The sequence below is a fragment of the Coregonus clupeaformis genome, unplaced genomic scaffold, assembly GCF_020615455.1.
Source record: "Coregonus clupeaformis isolate EN_2021a unplaced genomic scaffold, ASM2061545v1 scaf0440, whole genome shotgun sequence".
Classification (NCBI taxonomy): Eukaryota; Metazoa; Chordata; class Actinopteri; order Salmoniformes; family Salmonidae; genus Coregonus; species Coregonus clupeaformis.
This window is the reverse complement of record NW_025533895.1, coordinates 280001-297002: the sequence shown is the minus strand read 5'-3', so window position 1 is coordinate 297002 and position 17002 is coordinate 280001. Positions and strand designations below refer to the sequence as shown.

Here is a 17002-nt window from a genome sequence, read left to right as displayed (position 1 = left end):
GAGATTTTTGGTTCCAACCGCCATGTCTTTGTGAGACGCAGAGTAGGTGAACGGATGATCTCCGCATGTGTGGTTCCCACCGTGAAGCATGGAGGAGGAGGTGTGATGGTGCTTTGCTGGTGACACAGTCTTCTGTGATTTATTTAGAATTCAATGCACACTTAACCAGCATCGCTACCACAGCATTCTGCAGCAATACGCCATGCCATCTGGCTTGTGCTTAGTGGGACTATCTTTTGTTTTTCAACAGGACAATGACCCAACACACCTCCAGGCTGTGTAAGGGCTATTTGACCAAGATGGAGAGTGATGGAGTGCTGCAGCAGATGACCTGGCCTCCACAATCACCCGACCTCAACCCAATTTAGATGGTTTGGGATGAGTTGGACCGCAGAGTGAAGGAAAAGCAGCCAACAAGTGCTCAGCATATGTGGGAACTCTTTCAAGACTGTTGGAGAAGCATTCCAGGTGAAGCTGGTTGAGAGAATGCCAAGAGTGTGCAAAGCTGTCATCAAGGTAAAGGGTGGCTACTTTGAAGAATCTAAAATATATTTTGATTTGTTTAAAACTTTTTTGGTTATTACATGATTCCATGTGTTATTTCATAGTTTGATATCTTCACTATTATTCTACAATGTAGAAAATAGTAAAAATTAAGAAAAACCCTTGAATGAGTAGGTGTGTCCAAACTTTTGACTTGTACTGTACGTAGATATATTTGTTAGAAAGAATACTATATTTCCCTTGACGTAGTGATGCATACCCCCCCTCTCACCTGTTGCTCCAATAGGCAGAGGGGGAATTTGTTTTTAGCATTATGCTACATCACGATTCAGAAACAACCCCCCTAGCACCCTGCAGATGCTTCAATAGTTGTTTTTGTATACACTTGGGAAATGTCTCGTGACCCCTAGGCACACAGCCTGCTATAGCTCAATCGAGTAAAATAAGCCTTTATCATCATACCTATTGTGTAACCTGTATCATGCCCTGCAATTCAGACTTCCTTGAAGCCTGGGTGCAGCGGGGCAATGACTTACGGAGCATGACGTGTCCAGTTTCCCGTTTGAGTCCGCCCTCTCTCTAGAACTGGCGACTTAATACATCGGCGTCTTTTTTTAGATTTTAAAGTATTTCTTGAACTCTTACTACAGATTTGATTTTAATTTTGGAGAGTCTACTGCATTGACATTTGTCATGTAGGAGCGGTTTTGATCAAGGTAAGTGGCGGTAACTCTCCGCCTGTCGTTTTCGGAAAAGAGATTGATATCGGACTTCTGCGGCTAAAACAGTGGGCGTAGGCTACAGTGAAATCGAAACTAAATACGTTTTCTCGGTTTTTATTGTAGCTTTAGCAAAGTTTATTCTTGAACTAGATATGAACTTTGTATGATTTACAATGTATAGCCTAGCTATAACTTAAGGTCTGGAAAATAATTTACCTCGACAAATGTATAGCCGAGGCCCGATAGGCTAGGGAAATTATTTTCCGGGACTTACGTTATAGCTAGGCTATGCATTTTAAATCATACAAAGTTCATATCTTTATAGCCTAGACATGGCAGTAAACAAGTTATTTTTGCACAGCGAACTACTGATTGATATTGACAACATTTTCTTTGCACTAGAAAAAAGGTCAGTTAAATGATCAAGTAGGCCTAATGAGTGAACGCATTATGAAGAGAGTTTTGTCACACCTGGTAGGCCACCTCTTCTTTCTGCAGGTGTTGTTCTTTTTAAAGATGGCGTTAGTGAGAAGAGTCGTGTGAAAGAATGGACATCTTGAGAGGGAAATGGAAGGAAAAATGCATTCTGAACGTTTGCACTCTGCTCGTATTGGTGAGAAACTTTAACATGAACAGATGCGTAATGCCGAGTCCTATACCAAAAACATAATGCCCCATCTAGTCTTACTTATCTCTCAGCAATACATCAGTCAAATCAATCAACCTCCACCAATCCATCAAATTTATCAATTATTCACACCAATCAATTCAGTGTTAATAAATTATTCAATCAGTAAATCAATTAGTCAATCTCATTTCAGGAATAGGCCTATACAGTAGCCTATCAATCAGTTATACAATATTTTCTTTAATTACATATGACTGGTATTTGATTGGTTCTGTTCTATAACAACAATGTAATGTAATATAATGTTGCAGTGCTGGTCAGTAGACCCCTCCCTCTCGGCACCACCACCACCTCCTGATAGGACCCAGGTTGAGAGTAACCATGGAAACCAGGAGTCGCTATGCCATGAGGGGAGTCATTACCGCATTAACGGGATATGCTGTGGAAAGTGCCATGAAGGTAGGCCTTCTGTACTGTACTATATTACACTGCACTTATACAACTGGGCCTTTCCATTGCTGAGTGTAACGTAGGTGGAACTTATACTTTTCCATGCATTGAGTTAAAGATCAAATCCGCATTAAGGATTTAAGTTACCCCAGCACAAGGGTAACTACATGTCCCGGATTGTGCGGGACAGTCCCTCATTTTTGCCCTTTGTCCCACGTCCAGCAACCAAACAATCATGTCCCTCATTTAATCAACAAATTAAAACACTACTAATTTAGAAAAAAAGGTCGATTTGTCACGTATTTCATTGACTAACTATTAATTTGATGAGAATTGACATTCCAACCTGTCTCTTTTGCAGTCACGTTGCCCTTATGGCAATATATTATATCATAAGGATGTGGTGCTGGTGATGTTAAAGGGGAAATCTGCAGTAGCTACATCAATTCTTGGACTTAATTAATGATATGTACCCATTGATTTTTTTAAAGAATATACAGTGGGGAAAAAAAGTATTTAGTCAGCCACCAATTGTGCAAGTTCTCCCACTTAAAAAGATGAGAGAGGCCTGTAATTTTCATCATAGGTACACGTCAAATATGAGAGACAAATTGAGGAAAAAAATTCCAGAAAATCACATTGTAGGATTTTTAAGGAATTTATTTGCAAATTATGGTGGAAAATAAGTATTTGGTCACCTACAAACAAGCAAGATTTCTGGCTCTCACAGACCTGTAACTTCTTCTTTAAGAGGCTCCTCTGTCCTCCACTCGTTACCTGTATTAATGGCACCTGTTTGAACTTGTTATCAGTATAAAAGACACCTGTCCACAACCTCAAACAGTCACACTCCAAACTCCACTATGGCCAAGACCAAAGAGCTGTCAAAGGACACCAGAAACAAAATTGTAGACCTGCACCAGGCTGGGAAGACTGAATCTGCAATAGGTAAGCAGCTTGGTTTGAAGAAATCAACTGTGGGAGCAATTATTAGGAAATGGAAGGCATACAAGACCACTGATAATCTCCCCTCGATCTGGGGCTCCACGCAAGATCTCACCCCGTGGGGTCAAAATGATCAAAAGACCGGTGAGCAAAAATCCCAGAACCACACGGGGGGACCTAGTGAATGACCTGCAGAGAGCTGGGACCAAAGTAACAAAGCCTACCATCAGTAACACACTACGCCGCCAGGGACTTAAATCCTGCAGTGCCAGACGTGTCCCCCTGCTTAAGCCAGTACATGTCCAGGCCCGTGCTAGAGTGCATTTGGATGATCCAGAAGAGGATTGGGAGAATGTCATATGGTCAGATGAAACCAAAATATAACTTTTTGGTCAAAACTCAACTCGTCGTGTTTGGAGGACAAAGAATGCTGAGTTGCATCCAAAGAACACCATACCTACTGTGAAGCATGGGGGTGGAAACATCATGCTTTGGGGCTGTTTTTCTGCAAAGGGACCAGGACGACTGATCCGTGTAAAGCAGGGTTCTTCAATCCTGGTCCTGGAGGGCCGAAACACTTCTGTTTTTTATTTCTACCTGGTAGTTAATTGCACTCACCTGGTTTTCCCAGGTCTGAATTAGCCCCTGATTAGAAGGAGAGGATGAAAAACAGAGGTGTTTCGGCCCTCCAGGACCAGGATTGAAGAACCCTGGTGTAAAGGAAAGAATGAATGGGGCCATGTATCATGAGATTTTGAGTGAAAACCTCCTTCCATCAGCAAGGGCATTGAAGATGAAACGTGGCTGGGTCTTTCAGTATGACAATGATCCCAAACACACCGCCCGGGCAACGAAGGAGTGGCTTCGTAAGAAGCATTTCAAGGTCCTGGAATGGCCTAGCCAGTCTCCAGATCTCAACCCCATAGAAAATCTTTGGAGGGAGTTGAAAGTCCGTGTTGCCCAGCGACAGCCCCAAAACATCACTGCTCTAGAGGAGATCTGCATGGAGGAATGGGCCAAAATACCAGCAACAGTGTGTGAAAACCTTGTGAAGACTTACAGAAAACGTTTGACCTGTGTCATTGCCAACAAAGGGTATATAACAAAGTATTGAGAAACTTTTGTTATTGACCAAATACTTATTTTCCACCATAATTTGCAAATAAATTCATAAAAAATCCTACAATGTGATTTTCTGGATTTTTTTTCCTCATTTTGTCTGTCATAGTTGACGTGTACCTATGATGAAAATTACAGGCCTCTCTCATTTTTTTAAGTGGGAGAACTTTCACAATTGGTGGCTGACTAAATACTTTTTTTCCCCACTGTAACTTCGAAATCCCCCATGAGCTTAGGTGAACTGTAGTACCCCATCAGAACCTCAAATATAAGCTTGTTTTACTCCAATGTTTGTAAACAAAGTAAATGTATAGCCTCAAAACATGGTTCAAACTATAATTTTGATATCATGGATGGTCAGTCTTTGCATAGCTGTCTATGAATTTGAGAGTGGTTAAATTTCTCCAGCCCTATCCCTCAACTTTTTCCCGCTGCTGATTGATGCTTTTAACACTTCTTCAATGTTGTTGAGATCTGATATTTGGAGCAGCGCAAGAAGAGACGTAGGCCAATGTCATATATTCAACCAATCACATTTGGCAAATATTTCCCGGGCTAAACTTGGAGAGGACAGTTACCTACCGGTACTTTAAAAAAGCGTGTGTCTAACGAAGAGCTACAAAAGTTAGTAAATAGCCGTATTAGACAAAAAAATATAAGGTAGTTTTGTCAAACTCTCAGTGCTCATTAGTTGCTCATTCAACATAGTGCCAGAAAGTATTCAGACTTTTTCCACATTTTGTTAGGTTACAGCCTTATTCTAAAATTGATTAAATTGTTTATTTCCTCATCAATCTACACGCAATACACCATAATAGCAAAGCAAAAACAGTTTTTTGAAATTGTTGGGGAAACAAAGACTGGAATATCACATTTACTTAAGTACTTAGTACTTTGTAGAAACACCTTTGGCAGCGATTACAGCCTCGAGTCTTCTTGGGTATGATGCTACAAGCTTGGCACACCTGAATTTTGGGAGTATCTCCCATTCTTCACTGCAGATCCTTTCAAGCTCTGTCAGGTTGGATGGGGAGCGTTACTGAACAGCTATTTTCAGGTCTCTCTAGAGATGTTCGATCGGGTTCAAGTCCGGGCTCTGGCTGGGCCACTCAAGGACATTCAGAGACTTGTCCCGAAGCCACTCCTGTGTTGTCTTGGCTGTGTGCTTAGGGTTGTTGACCTGTTGGAAGGTGAACCTTCGCCGTAGTCTGAGGTCCTGAGAGCTCTGGAGCAGATGTTCATAAAGAATCGCTCTGTACTTTGCTCCGTTCATCTTTCCCTCAATACTGACTAGTCTCCCAGTCCCTGCCACTGAAAAACATCCCCACAGCGTGATGCTGCCACCACAATGCTTCACCGTAGGGATGGTGCCAGGTTTCCTCCGGACGTGACGCTTGGCATTCAGGCCGAAGAGTACAATCTTGGTTTCATCAGACCAGAGAATCTTGTTTGTCATGGTCTGAGAGTCTTTAGGTGCCTTTTGGCAAACTCCAAGCGGGCTGTCATGTGCCTTTTACTGAGGAGCGGCTTCCATCTGGCCACTCTGCCATAAAGGCCTGATTGGTGGAGTGCTGCAGAGATGGTTGTCCTGCTGGAAGGTTCTCCCATCTCCATAGAGGAACTCTATAGCTCTGTCAGAGTGACCATAGGGTTCTTGGTCACCTCCCTGACCAAGCCCCTTCTCCCCCGATTGCTCAGTTTGGCCAGGTGGCCAGCTCTAGGAAGAGTCTATGTGGTTCCAAGCTTCTTCCATTTAAGAATGATGGAGGCCACTGTGTTCTTGGGGACCTTCAATGCTGCAGACATTTTTTGGTACCCTTCCCCAGATCTGTGCCTCGACACAATCCTGTCTTGGAGCTCTACGGACAATTCCTGCGACCTCATGGCTTGGTTTTTGCTCAGACATGCACTGTCAACTGTGGGACCTTATATAGACAGGTGTGCGCCTTTCCAAATTATGTCCAATCAATTGAATGTACTACAGGTGGACTCCAATCAAGTTGTAGAAACATCTCAAGGATGATCAATGGAAACGGGATGCACCTGAGCTCAATTTCGAGTCTCATAGCAAAGGGTCTGAATACTTATGTAAGTAAGGTATTTCTGTTTTGTATTTGTAATACATTTGCAAAAATATCTAAAACTGTTTTTGCTTCATCATTATGGGATATTGTATGTAGATTGATGAGGAATGTATTATATTTAATCCATTTTAGAATAAGGCTGTAACGTAACAAAATGTGGAAAAAGTCAAGGGGTCTGAATACTTTCCGAAGGCACTGTATTTGATGCTACTTCACTCAATCCCGTTTTAAAAGTATCCCTTCTTAACTGTTTTTCCCCTGAGAGGAATCAGAAATGTTTCTTTGGCCAAATATTCCCAAATTTTCATAAAACAGCCGCACAAATGGTCTTGTTTCTGGATCACCAAATTTTGCACAAGGCAAAAGAGTAGGCTACGTGCTCTTCAATTGGCTCGCTCGGTGCAGCGAGGGGAGATTTGTGTGCCTGTGCAATGATGTCAGAGAGGGAAAAACTATGTTTGCACTAACTTGGCAGTTTCACCAATGAAGGATTCCAGCTTTAAGCAAAAATCTTATTTCAAGATTCTACTCTTATTGTGTATATCTGTCGACCGTTCAGTCCTCTGTCACACGATATGCCCTACATACTGTATACTATATTTGTATCTCTAGCCTAGTTATAGCTCTAATGTATTACCAGGTTTTACAGTAAATAAATATGCTGGTTTGTGTTGGCCCCCCTTAGAGTATGTATGCCTTGTGTTCTCCAGGGTTTAAGCTGAAGGAGCACTGCACTAAAGAGGGCGAGAATAGCCAATGTGTCCCCTGTGAAGAGGGCAAGACGTTTCTAGACAGGAGTAACTACGTCATCAACTGCCGCAGTTGTACACGCTGTGTTGGTAAAGTACAATTATTTAGAAACATGTTCAATTATTTACAATAACGTGCAATTATTTACAAAATACATTTTAAAAAATGTCATCACTATAGATGGTCTCAATATGGTATGATATATGATAATAAATGTCTCCTGTCTTCTCTCTCTGCCCCTCTCTTTCTCTCTGTTCTGTTCTCCTTGGCTGTGCTGTTCCATATGCCTGTAGACAATGAGACAGAGGTATCACCATGCAAGAAGAGTAAGAACAAAGAGTGTCGCTGCAACGAAGGCTTCTACAAAAAGAGAATAGACTCAGTAACACGGGAGTGCCTCAGTTGCAAGCAATGTGGACCTGGAGAGAGAAAAACACAGCAATGTGAGTTTGTCTTGCTAGTGTAGTTCATAATGTTTCACAACATTTTTGCACCCAACCTGATATTTACTTATGGATTACACAGTAAAATGGTTATTACATAATAATGACAACCCTTTTTTTGTTTTGTAGTACTAGTAGTATTTGTGTGTGTGTGTTTGTGTGTGTATGACAAAGTTTGTGTGTGCTTGTACTGAGTGTGCATACTGTTGTTGACAGGTACTCCAGAGAGCGACACAGTGTGTGAATGTAAGGACTTCTACTTCCGAGACAAGAAAAAGAACAGGATCTGTCTTCAATGCAAAGAGTGAGTACTGGCTTGTGAACAAGCTGACACTCTTTTGTCTGTTAAAACTCTTGGGTTTGTCGGCTTTATAAACATTCTGCTTGTAAATGGGAAGTTTCATAGAAACTGTCTGCAACATTGTGCAACAAACTTCTTTCCATTGGTGAGTTAAAAAGGCAGAAGTATTTTGCCAGTATTTTGACATGTCAGCTGTTTTGTGGTCACACCAACCCTGGTCCTGGAGACATACAGTCTGTTACTATGTAAGATTGATTGGAGAAGGTCTGCATCTCCAGGCTTTAGTTCCAGCCCAGCACACCTGATTCACCCTAATCTACTGCTTATCAAGACCTTAGGCAGGTGACCACTGATAAAGCGCTGGTAACTGTCTCTTTCAGTGTTCTGTCTTTCCAGAGGGGGGTATGCTGCAACAGGAAGGCCTGACTGGTTCTTCACATGATTCAACACTAATCATTTCCTCTTCACAAACAGGCCACTTCCTCTTCAATAACATACCATTTCCTGTGTGTATCTTCTCTCCAGTTGTATATCAGCTGACTGCCAGCAGGAGTGTGCTTCAAGCACACATCCCAATCCCAATGCAAAACGTGAGTTTCTTATACTTTGTGGCTGGGTTCAGGCTAGAAACATAGTTTGTTTATTTAGTGGGTCACAAGATACTTTGAAACTTTTTTTTGTTATGCTTAAATATATTGGAACTAGACTATTTCTTTAGTGGCCTTTTCACATTTGCCATAAGGGCTGCAGCATGTATTCATCCTCTCACTCTGCATGTCTTCCCCCTATCCAGCCCAAGACACTGGATGGGGTGTTTGGTCTACCTACCTGTTGGCTGTGTTTGGCTGTGTTTGTGTGGTGCTACTGGTGGTGGTGGTTATCATGGGCGTACTAGTGGTCCGATGGAAACTGAAGGGGTCGAGCTCCTTCCCCTCTGCTGAGATCACCTCTCAGGGCTCTGAGAAGTCTACTCGGGTGAGACACATCTCTGACCTCTCACCTTTGACCCCTGACATCTCACATTTCACCTGACTGGACAAACCCAATCTGATAAAAACCTTTAAAGGGTTTTATGGAGAAAAAATAGATACCATTTCAACTACTGTTTTGAACACCCAAGAGCATTTATAGACTGTTTGCACCATAGTGCCAGGGAGCAAACCAATAGGATTTCCTATATTGATTGTGCTGTGCCCCCTGGTTTAGGATGTACTGGTAGCGGATGCAGTTCTATATAGTAGAATTCTGATGTTTTCCATTTTCTGTGATTGTAGATGCTGATCCAAGAGGACCCAGAGAACATTCTCAACCAGAGTATCCCTTCATGTAGCCCAGTGTGTGAGTGTGAACAGGAGCCCCTCAGCAAGCTACCAGACTGTGTCCCCAAGGAGATCAAGAGTAAGTGCATGTGCATATGAACGTGTGGGTGCACATGTTTCCCTAACTTATCAGGACTAGAATGTCCTGACAAGGTAGGAAAACAAGAAAAGTGAGGATTTTTTTAAGGGTTGGGTTTAGGTTTGGTTAAGGGTTAGGATTTTGAATGGAAATACATTTTTGCTCCCCAAAAAGTCCTGACAATTCATGAAAACAAAGGTGTATGTATGTGTGTGTTGAAACGTGAACATTCTTTTTATATACACTACATGGCCAAAAGTATGTGGACAGCTGCTCATCGAACATCTCATTCCACTAGAGTTGGTCCCCCCTTTGCTGCTATAACAGCCTCCAATCTTCTGGAAAGGTTTTCCACTAGATGTTGGGACATTGCTGCGGGGACTTGCTTCCATTCAGCCACAAGCATTAGTGACGTTGGGCACTGATGTTGGGCAATTAGGCCTGGCTTGCAGTCGGCGTTCCAATTCCTCCCAAAGGTGTTCAATGGGGTTGAGATCAGGGTTCTGTGCAGGCCAGTCAAGTTCTTCCACACTGATCTAGACAAACCATTTCTGTATGGACCTCGCTTTGTGCACGGGGTCATTGTCATGCTGAAACAGGAAAGGGCCTTCCCCAAACTGTTGCCACAAAGTTGGAAACACAGAATCGTGTAGAATGTCATTGTATGTTGTAGCTTTAAGATTTCCCTTCACTGGAACTAAGGGGCCAAGACCGACCCATGAAAAACAGCCCCAGACCATTATTCCTCCACCATACCTTACAGTTGGCACTATTCCTTCGGGCAAGTAGCGTCCAACAAACCCAGATTCGTCCGTCGGACTGCCAGATAGTGAAGCGTGATTCATCACTCCAGAGAACGCGTTTCCACTGCTCCAGAGTCCAATGGCGGAGAGCTTTACACCACTCCAGCCGACGCTTGGCATTGCACATGGTGATCTTAGGCTTGTGTGCGGCTGCTCGGCCATGGAAACCCATTTCATGAAGCTCCCGACGAACAGTTCTTGTGCTGACGTTGCTTCCAGAGGCAGTTTGGAACTCGGTAGTGAGTGTTGCAGCTGACGACAGACTGTTTTTACGCGCTTCAGCACTCGGCGGTCCCGTTCTGTGAGCTTGTGTGGCCTATCACTTCGCGGCTGAGCCATTGTTGCTCCTAGACGTTTCCACTTCACAATAACAGCACTTACAGTTGACCTGGGCAGCTCTAGCAGGGCAGAAATTTGACGAACTGACTTGTTGGAAAGGTGGCATCCTATGACGGTGCCAGGTGGTCACTGAGCTCTTCAGTACGGGCCATTCTACTGCCAATGTTTGTCTATGGAGATTACATGGCTGTGTGGCCGAATTTTTTTTTTTTTAATACACCGTCAGCAACCGGTGTGGCTGAAATAGACAAATCCACTAATTTGAAGGGGTGTCCACATACATGTAGTGTATATTGAACTCTATTTTAATCTCTCTCCCCTCCTATCACCTCTCTCTGTTCCTTTCTCCCTCCAGTCTCTGAGTTGATCTACTCGGTGTTGGACCAAGTCTCCCCGCGTCGTGTGAAGGAGCTGGTGCGTTCGCTGGGTGTGAGTGACATAGTGATAGAGCGGGCTGAGAATGACCACCTCCGTGACACTAAGGAAGCCCAGTACCAGATGCTGAGTGTCTGGGCTAAGGGAAGGGCGCAGGGAGGGGGAGGGGTGCTAGCACGCCCTCTACTGCACGACCTGCTGGATAAGCTGAGAGACATGGACCTGGGAGGGACTGCAGAGGAGCTGGAGACCAAGTATGGGGATCAGTAGAGAGAGAGAGAGAGATGCAGACTGTATAGACCAAGTAGGGGACCCAGGTTTCACTTCTCTATGTCTTATCAAAAGAGAAACAGAGCGGGACCAAGTCTATTCATCATATGTATTGGATAACTAGGAGAGCGAGAGATGGGGGAAGTGCTAATGGGGGTAGAGAAGGTCAGACGCATCCCCTTGTCCTTACTTGTGTAGACCTGAGAGAATAGATTTGGTACAGTTTAAGCAATATGGTAGTTGTTCCACCTGGTCCAGATCTGACCATGTTTCCATGCTTTCACAATATTTCCTAAGTATAATATAAAAAGCAGTTTTAGACAGTGCTGTTTGTAAACAGGCAAACTGGTAATGTGTCACACACAGGTATGAGAACCACACTAACAATTGAGTTAAACGTTGTAATTAGGGTAATACACATGTAACGCCCATCTATAGTATTACAGTACTATATTACTGAGTATTAAGTGGTGGCAGGTAGCCAGTAACTGAAAGGTTGCTGGTTCGAATCCCTGAGCTGATAAGGTGAAAAAATGGTTGATGTGCCCTTGAGCAAGGCACTTAACCATAATTGCTCCTGTATGTATTACAGGAGCAATTACGGAATCCGTATAGCTTTTAGCTTCCCTGTCTCTATCTTGCATTAATCGAACACAAACATATCAAGAAGATATTAGCATATGTCATATTTAAAGTATTTTGTAGTGGTTTGTATATGGTAATTCAATCTGCATAGGAGGGTGCTGTATATTTGATAAGTTGCTGCTTGGGCGTGAAAATCAAACTACTGTAGTTTTGCTGTCTTTTACTACTGTCTTGATATACACATTTTTACACATGTTTTACAGAATAGGTTAGGGATGTATCAATCTGTCCTATTTCTTCTGACTATACCATATTCACTGTACTATTCAATCACATCCATCCAGGTTGTCTCTGTGCCATGGTTTTTGATCACCAAAAGTGATTGATTCTTATATCCGTACAGTAATAGTTATCTGTCAGTACTGTTAGGGCACAGACAGGTCTTCTGCAGGTGTTATCCCTGAGTTATTGACATTCCTTAAAGCCCCATCATCATGCTGCCATTATTCAGGATAATTTAGTCAGAGGTCTCACTCTGCAGGGCTGACTGTTCTCTGGGAGATTAAACATGGAAACTAGGTATAGATGGATAGATAGATAGATAGCACTTACGTTTCTAGTGTTTAATGTCAGGTGCAGAAGTAACAGTGAAACGCAATGTATTGGATTGTATGATATGTTACAGCACTTTTTTACATTTAATTGTTACTGGTGATTTTACTAAAGACAAACTATTTTTATTCTCAAATCACATACAGTATATGCGGGCATTGATTGGTTTGATTTAAGGTATGAGCAAAGTTGATCAATTGTATATATTTTTTAATAAAAAATTCCCTTGTAAAAATGACTGGCTATGCAGTTGTTATTATGGCAGTGTTAGCTACTATTCTGTTCAATGTATGACTGGAGCATACATTATGTATAGCTTTGTTTTCTTGCTCATTAATTGCGTGTCTGGCTGTGTGGTCTGTGTGTGTGTAATGGTGTGTATAACCTCTGGTAGGTTCTCTGCATTCCTCTACATTGCATTAACTTATTAAATTATGCTTCCCACGCTCCCTCTGTCTTTCAGTCTTTTTATCGTTTCCCTGTCCCCTCTCTCTCACTCCCTCTCTTTGTTCACCTGTGGCCACATCCCCTCTAACCTTTTCCACTTCCCTTCACACGTCCTCTCTACATGTCTGTTGATCTGTCTGTCATTTTACATTTATCCTCTTTTTCAATCACCTCGTTCCTCAGTCAACTGCCATTCTGTAACTCTGTTTTATAACCCTTATAGGCGGAGCTCTTCACCTCGCTCTAGGTAGACTCCTCAGACAGGGTTTTAGAGGACATGATCACTTCCTGTAGAGCTATTACCACAGAATGATCGATATCAGGAATTGACATGAAACAACACAGACCATCTAGTCAGAAATCAATCAGCGCCACCCTCATACCAAACACCACTGCTACACATTAACCAGGCCCTAGCACAGACTAGTTATCTTAGGAATCCAGTTGTTCTTGTCAGGCCAGTTAGAGTGGGCAGGAGGCAGGATAGGGAGGGACCGAATCAAAGAGAGAAAGAGTGAGAAAGCCAACAGAAACGTAAGATGACTGTCTGAATCAAGATGGATCCAACCAAACCCAGGTAGCTAATTTTACTTTAATTTATTACCATATGAGTAGACTTGTGAAGACACTATCTTTGACTATTACCCTCAATCAATGCCTTGACAATCTAAAGTTTCTTCTTTGTATAATAATCAGTATACTTCTACTGTGTTGTAATGTGTTAGTTTATGCTGTGTGTTGATTTGAGGTTCCCCTCAGAACCAACACAGACCAACATGGCTGATGTGTGTTGGCCTGGTGTCAACCCAAATAGACGATTTGTGTTTCAATGATACTTGAAGTCACCAGTATTAATGGATTTTTACTAGTGAGATGTAGTGAATGTAAACAGGTGGTTAACGTAAATCACTGATGTCATGGAGCAGGTGTTTTGATGTTCGGCACAGTGGCGTGGATTGTGTGTGTGTGTGAGAGAGAGACTATTTATGCTCTCTGAAAGTATGCAGTGTGTGTATTATTCACTGCTTTTAAGATCGGGGTTTCCCAAAGTCGGTCCTGGGCCCCCCCTGGATGCACGTTTTGGTTTTTGCCCTAGTACTACAAAACGGATGATGAGTTGGTTATTTGAATCAGCTGTATTGTGCTAGGGCAAAAACCAAAACGTGCACCCAGGGAGGGCCCCAGGACTGAGTTTGGGAAGCCCTGCTCAAGGTTACTGTATGTTGATTTCTTTGGTGTGATGGATGTATGGCTGGGAACAAAATGTGCATTTTTGCTGTGTAACCCAAAGCCCTTGGAGGACATACTGTAGTTGGTGTATTTGGGTGAGGGTCAGATATGTGTGAATTTGTGTAAGGTGAAGTTGTTTTTGAGGTTTCACCTTCATCACACTGTAACTAAAGCTGAGAGCCCTGTGTGACTCTACCCGTGTCAGATTGTCTAGTGTTCTTCACATTGTCTCACTTATGTTATTCCTGTTATCTCTGTTATCACGGCCGGTTGTGATACAGGCTGGAATCGAACCAGGGGGTCTGTAGTGACGCCTCAAGCACTGAGATGCAGTGCCTTAGACCACTGCGCCACTCGGGAGCCCAGGTTGACTGAGGCAGAAAGGGTGGGGGGGGGGGGGGGTTGAGAGGTTGAAGAGGTAGTTGAGGGGAGGTTATTAAAAGTTAGAGCAAGGTATGAAAACATCACTATGTGTCTGATAAATGTATATGCCCCAGTGGTGGCAGTTGAGAGGGTATGTTTTTTAGAGACATTATCAAATACCATTGAGAAATGTAATAATGAAGATGATTTATTTATTGCTGGGGATTTTAACTGCACAGTCAGTGATTTAGATATAAATCACAAAGAACCTCATATAGCCTCAAGGACTTTTTAAAAACGCCTCATTGTAACACATGTACCGTGTGATATTTGGCGGAGTCAACATGGAGGCACGAGACAGTACACCTGGGCGCATGTGAGAGAGAACATCATCTCTATGGCCAGGTTAGATAGGTTTTATTGTTTTGAGCATCAAGCTCAGGTCTGTAAATCAAGTGTGATAATCCCAGTGGGATTTTCTGATCATTGTTTAATAACAGAGGTGGTGTTCATTAATTATGTAAAACCCAAAAGCGCATACTGGCATTTTAATATAACTTTATTGAGTGATGCTCACTTCAGGAAATGTTTTAGTTTTATCTGGGAGAGGTGGAGGTCTCAAAAGGCCAGTTTTGTATCCCTTCAACAGTGGTGGGATATAGGGAATATCCAGATTCAACAATTCTGTAATCAATACACGAGGAATGTCACCAAGGATATCACCAGATCAATGAAAGCCCTAGAGACTGAAATAGTGGAACTCATGACGTTGGTTGAGACCACAGGAGATCGAGGCCATACTCAGGCCCTCAAGAGGAAAAAAGCTGCATTGGCAGACCTGCTAGGTATCAGAGCACAGGGGGCATTGGTGAGAAGTAAGTTTCAGGGAATCTCTGAAATGGATGCCTCCTCAAACATTTTCTTTGGTTTAGAGAAAAAGAATGGACAGGAGCTCACTAGCCCTAGTGAAATTAGAAAGATGGCAGTAGAGTTCTATGCTGAGCTCTACAAGTGTGAGTACAAAGAGGATAAAACAGTGACACAGCAGTTCCTTGATGGGCTCCCACAGGTGGCTGCAGAAGCTCAGGTGGAGCTAGAGCAACCATATACACTGCATTAAAAGGCATGGAAAATGGAAGGGCACCAGGCATTGATGGGCTTCCCGTGGACTTTTTAAAGTCTTTTTGGGCTATGTTGGGAGAGGATTGGCTAGCAGTAGTTAATGATAGTTTAACCGGAGGGTTACTACCAATAAGCTGCAGAAGGGCTGTCCTCACCCTACTGCCCAAAAAGGGTGACCCTAGGGAGGTGAAGAACTGGAGGCCGGTGACTTTATTGTGCACTGATTATAAGATCCTGTCAAAAGCTTTGTCCAACAGGCTGAGGGAGGTGATGGGGCAAATCATACATACAGACCAGTCCTACTGTGTTCCTGGCAGGCAGATGGGGGATAACATTTCTCTGATTCGTGTTTTTTGGACGTCTCTAGGGCTATTGGGTTGGATGCTGGTCTAATTTCAATTGATCAGGAAAAGGCATTTGACCGAGTTGAACATCAATACTTATGGCACACTTTTGAGGCGTTTGGGTTCAGCTCTTGCTAATAGGGCTGCTGCTTTCCGGTTTCAGTTTATTCAAAGGTTGCTTTATGGACCGGAAAATGTGGTTTGGAGAGGGTTGGCAGGTCTTGTTTTACAGCAGGTTGGGGGATTAGGTTTAAAGAAGGCTTTATTTTTGGTTGATAGTAGCCAGATTTCTAGGGAGGGAGTACCTCCGTTTTATAGAGTCCTTCTTAGGGTGTGGAGCATAATGAAGGTGTCCAGACGAACATCAGCGGAGTCAGTGCATTGGCTGTTGGAGGAACCTCTGGTGTATGGGGCAAGACTGGATTGTACAACTGCAGCTGTTCCACATTTCTCTGAGATTCTGGTGAAGGGCAAAATCATCACCTTAAAACAGTTAATGGCCATGGCTGGGCCCGCTTTAATGGATGGAAGATGGGTGGCTGAACATTTGGGGGTGAGGTTGGAAAGGATTGTCGGACAACTGCTGGGAAGCTGCAGGAAGGCTCTGTCAGCAGAAGAGTGGGGTATGCTGAATAGTCACAAGATGAAAACGTCTCATTTCCAAGACTAGGGATTACACCCAATATCCCAGAGTCAGAAAGAAAGGCGTTATTACTGGATTTGAGAGGGTTGGAAGAGGTGGGTTTGGATGAGGTGAATGGGAAAGACTTATATAGGGGGTGTGTCAAGGTGTTGAATAAAGATACATTGAAAAATAGAAAAGACACTCCATGGAGGGTAAAATTGGGCATTGATGACAAGGTAAAGCCAGCATGGAGAGCACTGAACAAGCCACCGTTACAAAAGGGTACTGGGGATATGCAATGGAGGGTTTTGCATGGTATCATTGCAGTTAATGCTTTTGTATCTGTTATTAACTCGGATGTTGGAGATGGATGTCCTTTTTGTAATATAAGAGAAAAAAATGTAACTGTTTTATGGAGTGTGAGAGGATAAAACCTCTCTTGGAAATGCTGGAGTCTGTTTAAAGCTGTAGGGGAGATTTTCAATAACACTGTTTTTTATTTTGGGGTTTCAATATAGTAAGCAACAGAAAATAAAATGTCAA

At 42.9% G+C, this 17002-nt stretch overlaps 2 protein-coding genes across 2 annotated transcripts in view; both read left to right on the top strand.

Moving 5' to 3' along the window:
- Positions 1-1034: 1034 nt before the first annotated feature.
- tnfrsf1a (tumor necrosis factor receptor superfamily, member 1a) lies at positions 1035-12566 on the top strand. Its single transcript, XM_041852648.2, has 10 exons — positions 1035-1220; positions 1725-1839; positions 2166-2313; positions 7163-7291; positions 7496-7645; positions 7862-7949; positions 8472-8536; positions 8740-8921; positions 9221-9344; positions 10842-12566. The coding sequence occupies exons 2-10, from the start codon at positions 1774-1776 to the stop codon at positions 11129-11131; spliced, it is 1242 nt and encodes a 413-aa protein (XP_041708582.1). The 5' UTR covers positions 1035-1220; positions 1725-1773; the 3' UTR covers positions 11132-12566.
- Positions 12567-13164: 598 nt separating this feature from the next.
- Positions 13165-17002, top strand: part of LOC121542989 — a 15089-nt gene continuing 11251 nt past the window's right edge. Inside the window, exon 1 of the mRNA XM_041852657.2 lies at positions 13165-13352. Coding sequence (XP_041708591.2) covers positions 13333-13352 — 20 coding nt within the window. The 5' untranslated portion in view covers positions 13165-13332. The remainder of the gene's footprint in view (positions 13353-17002) is intronic.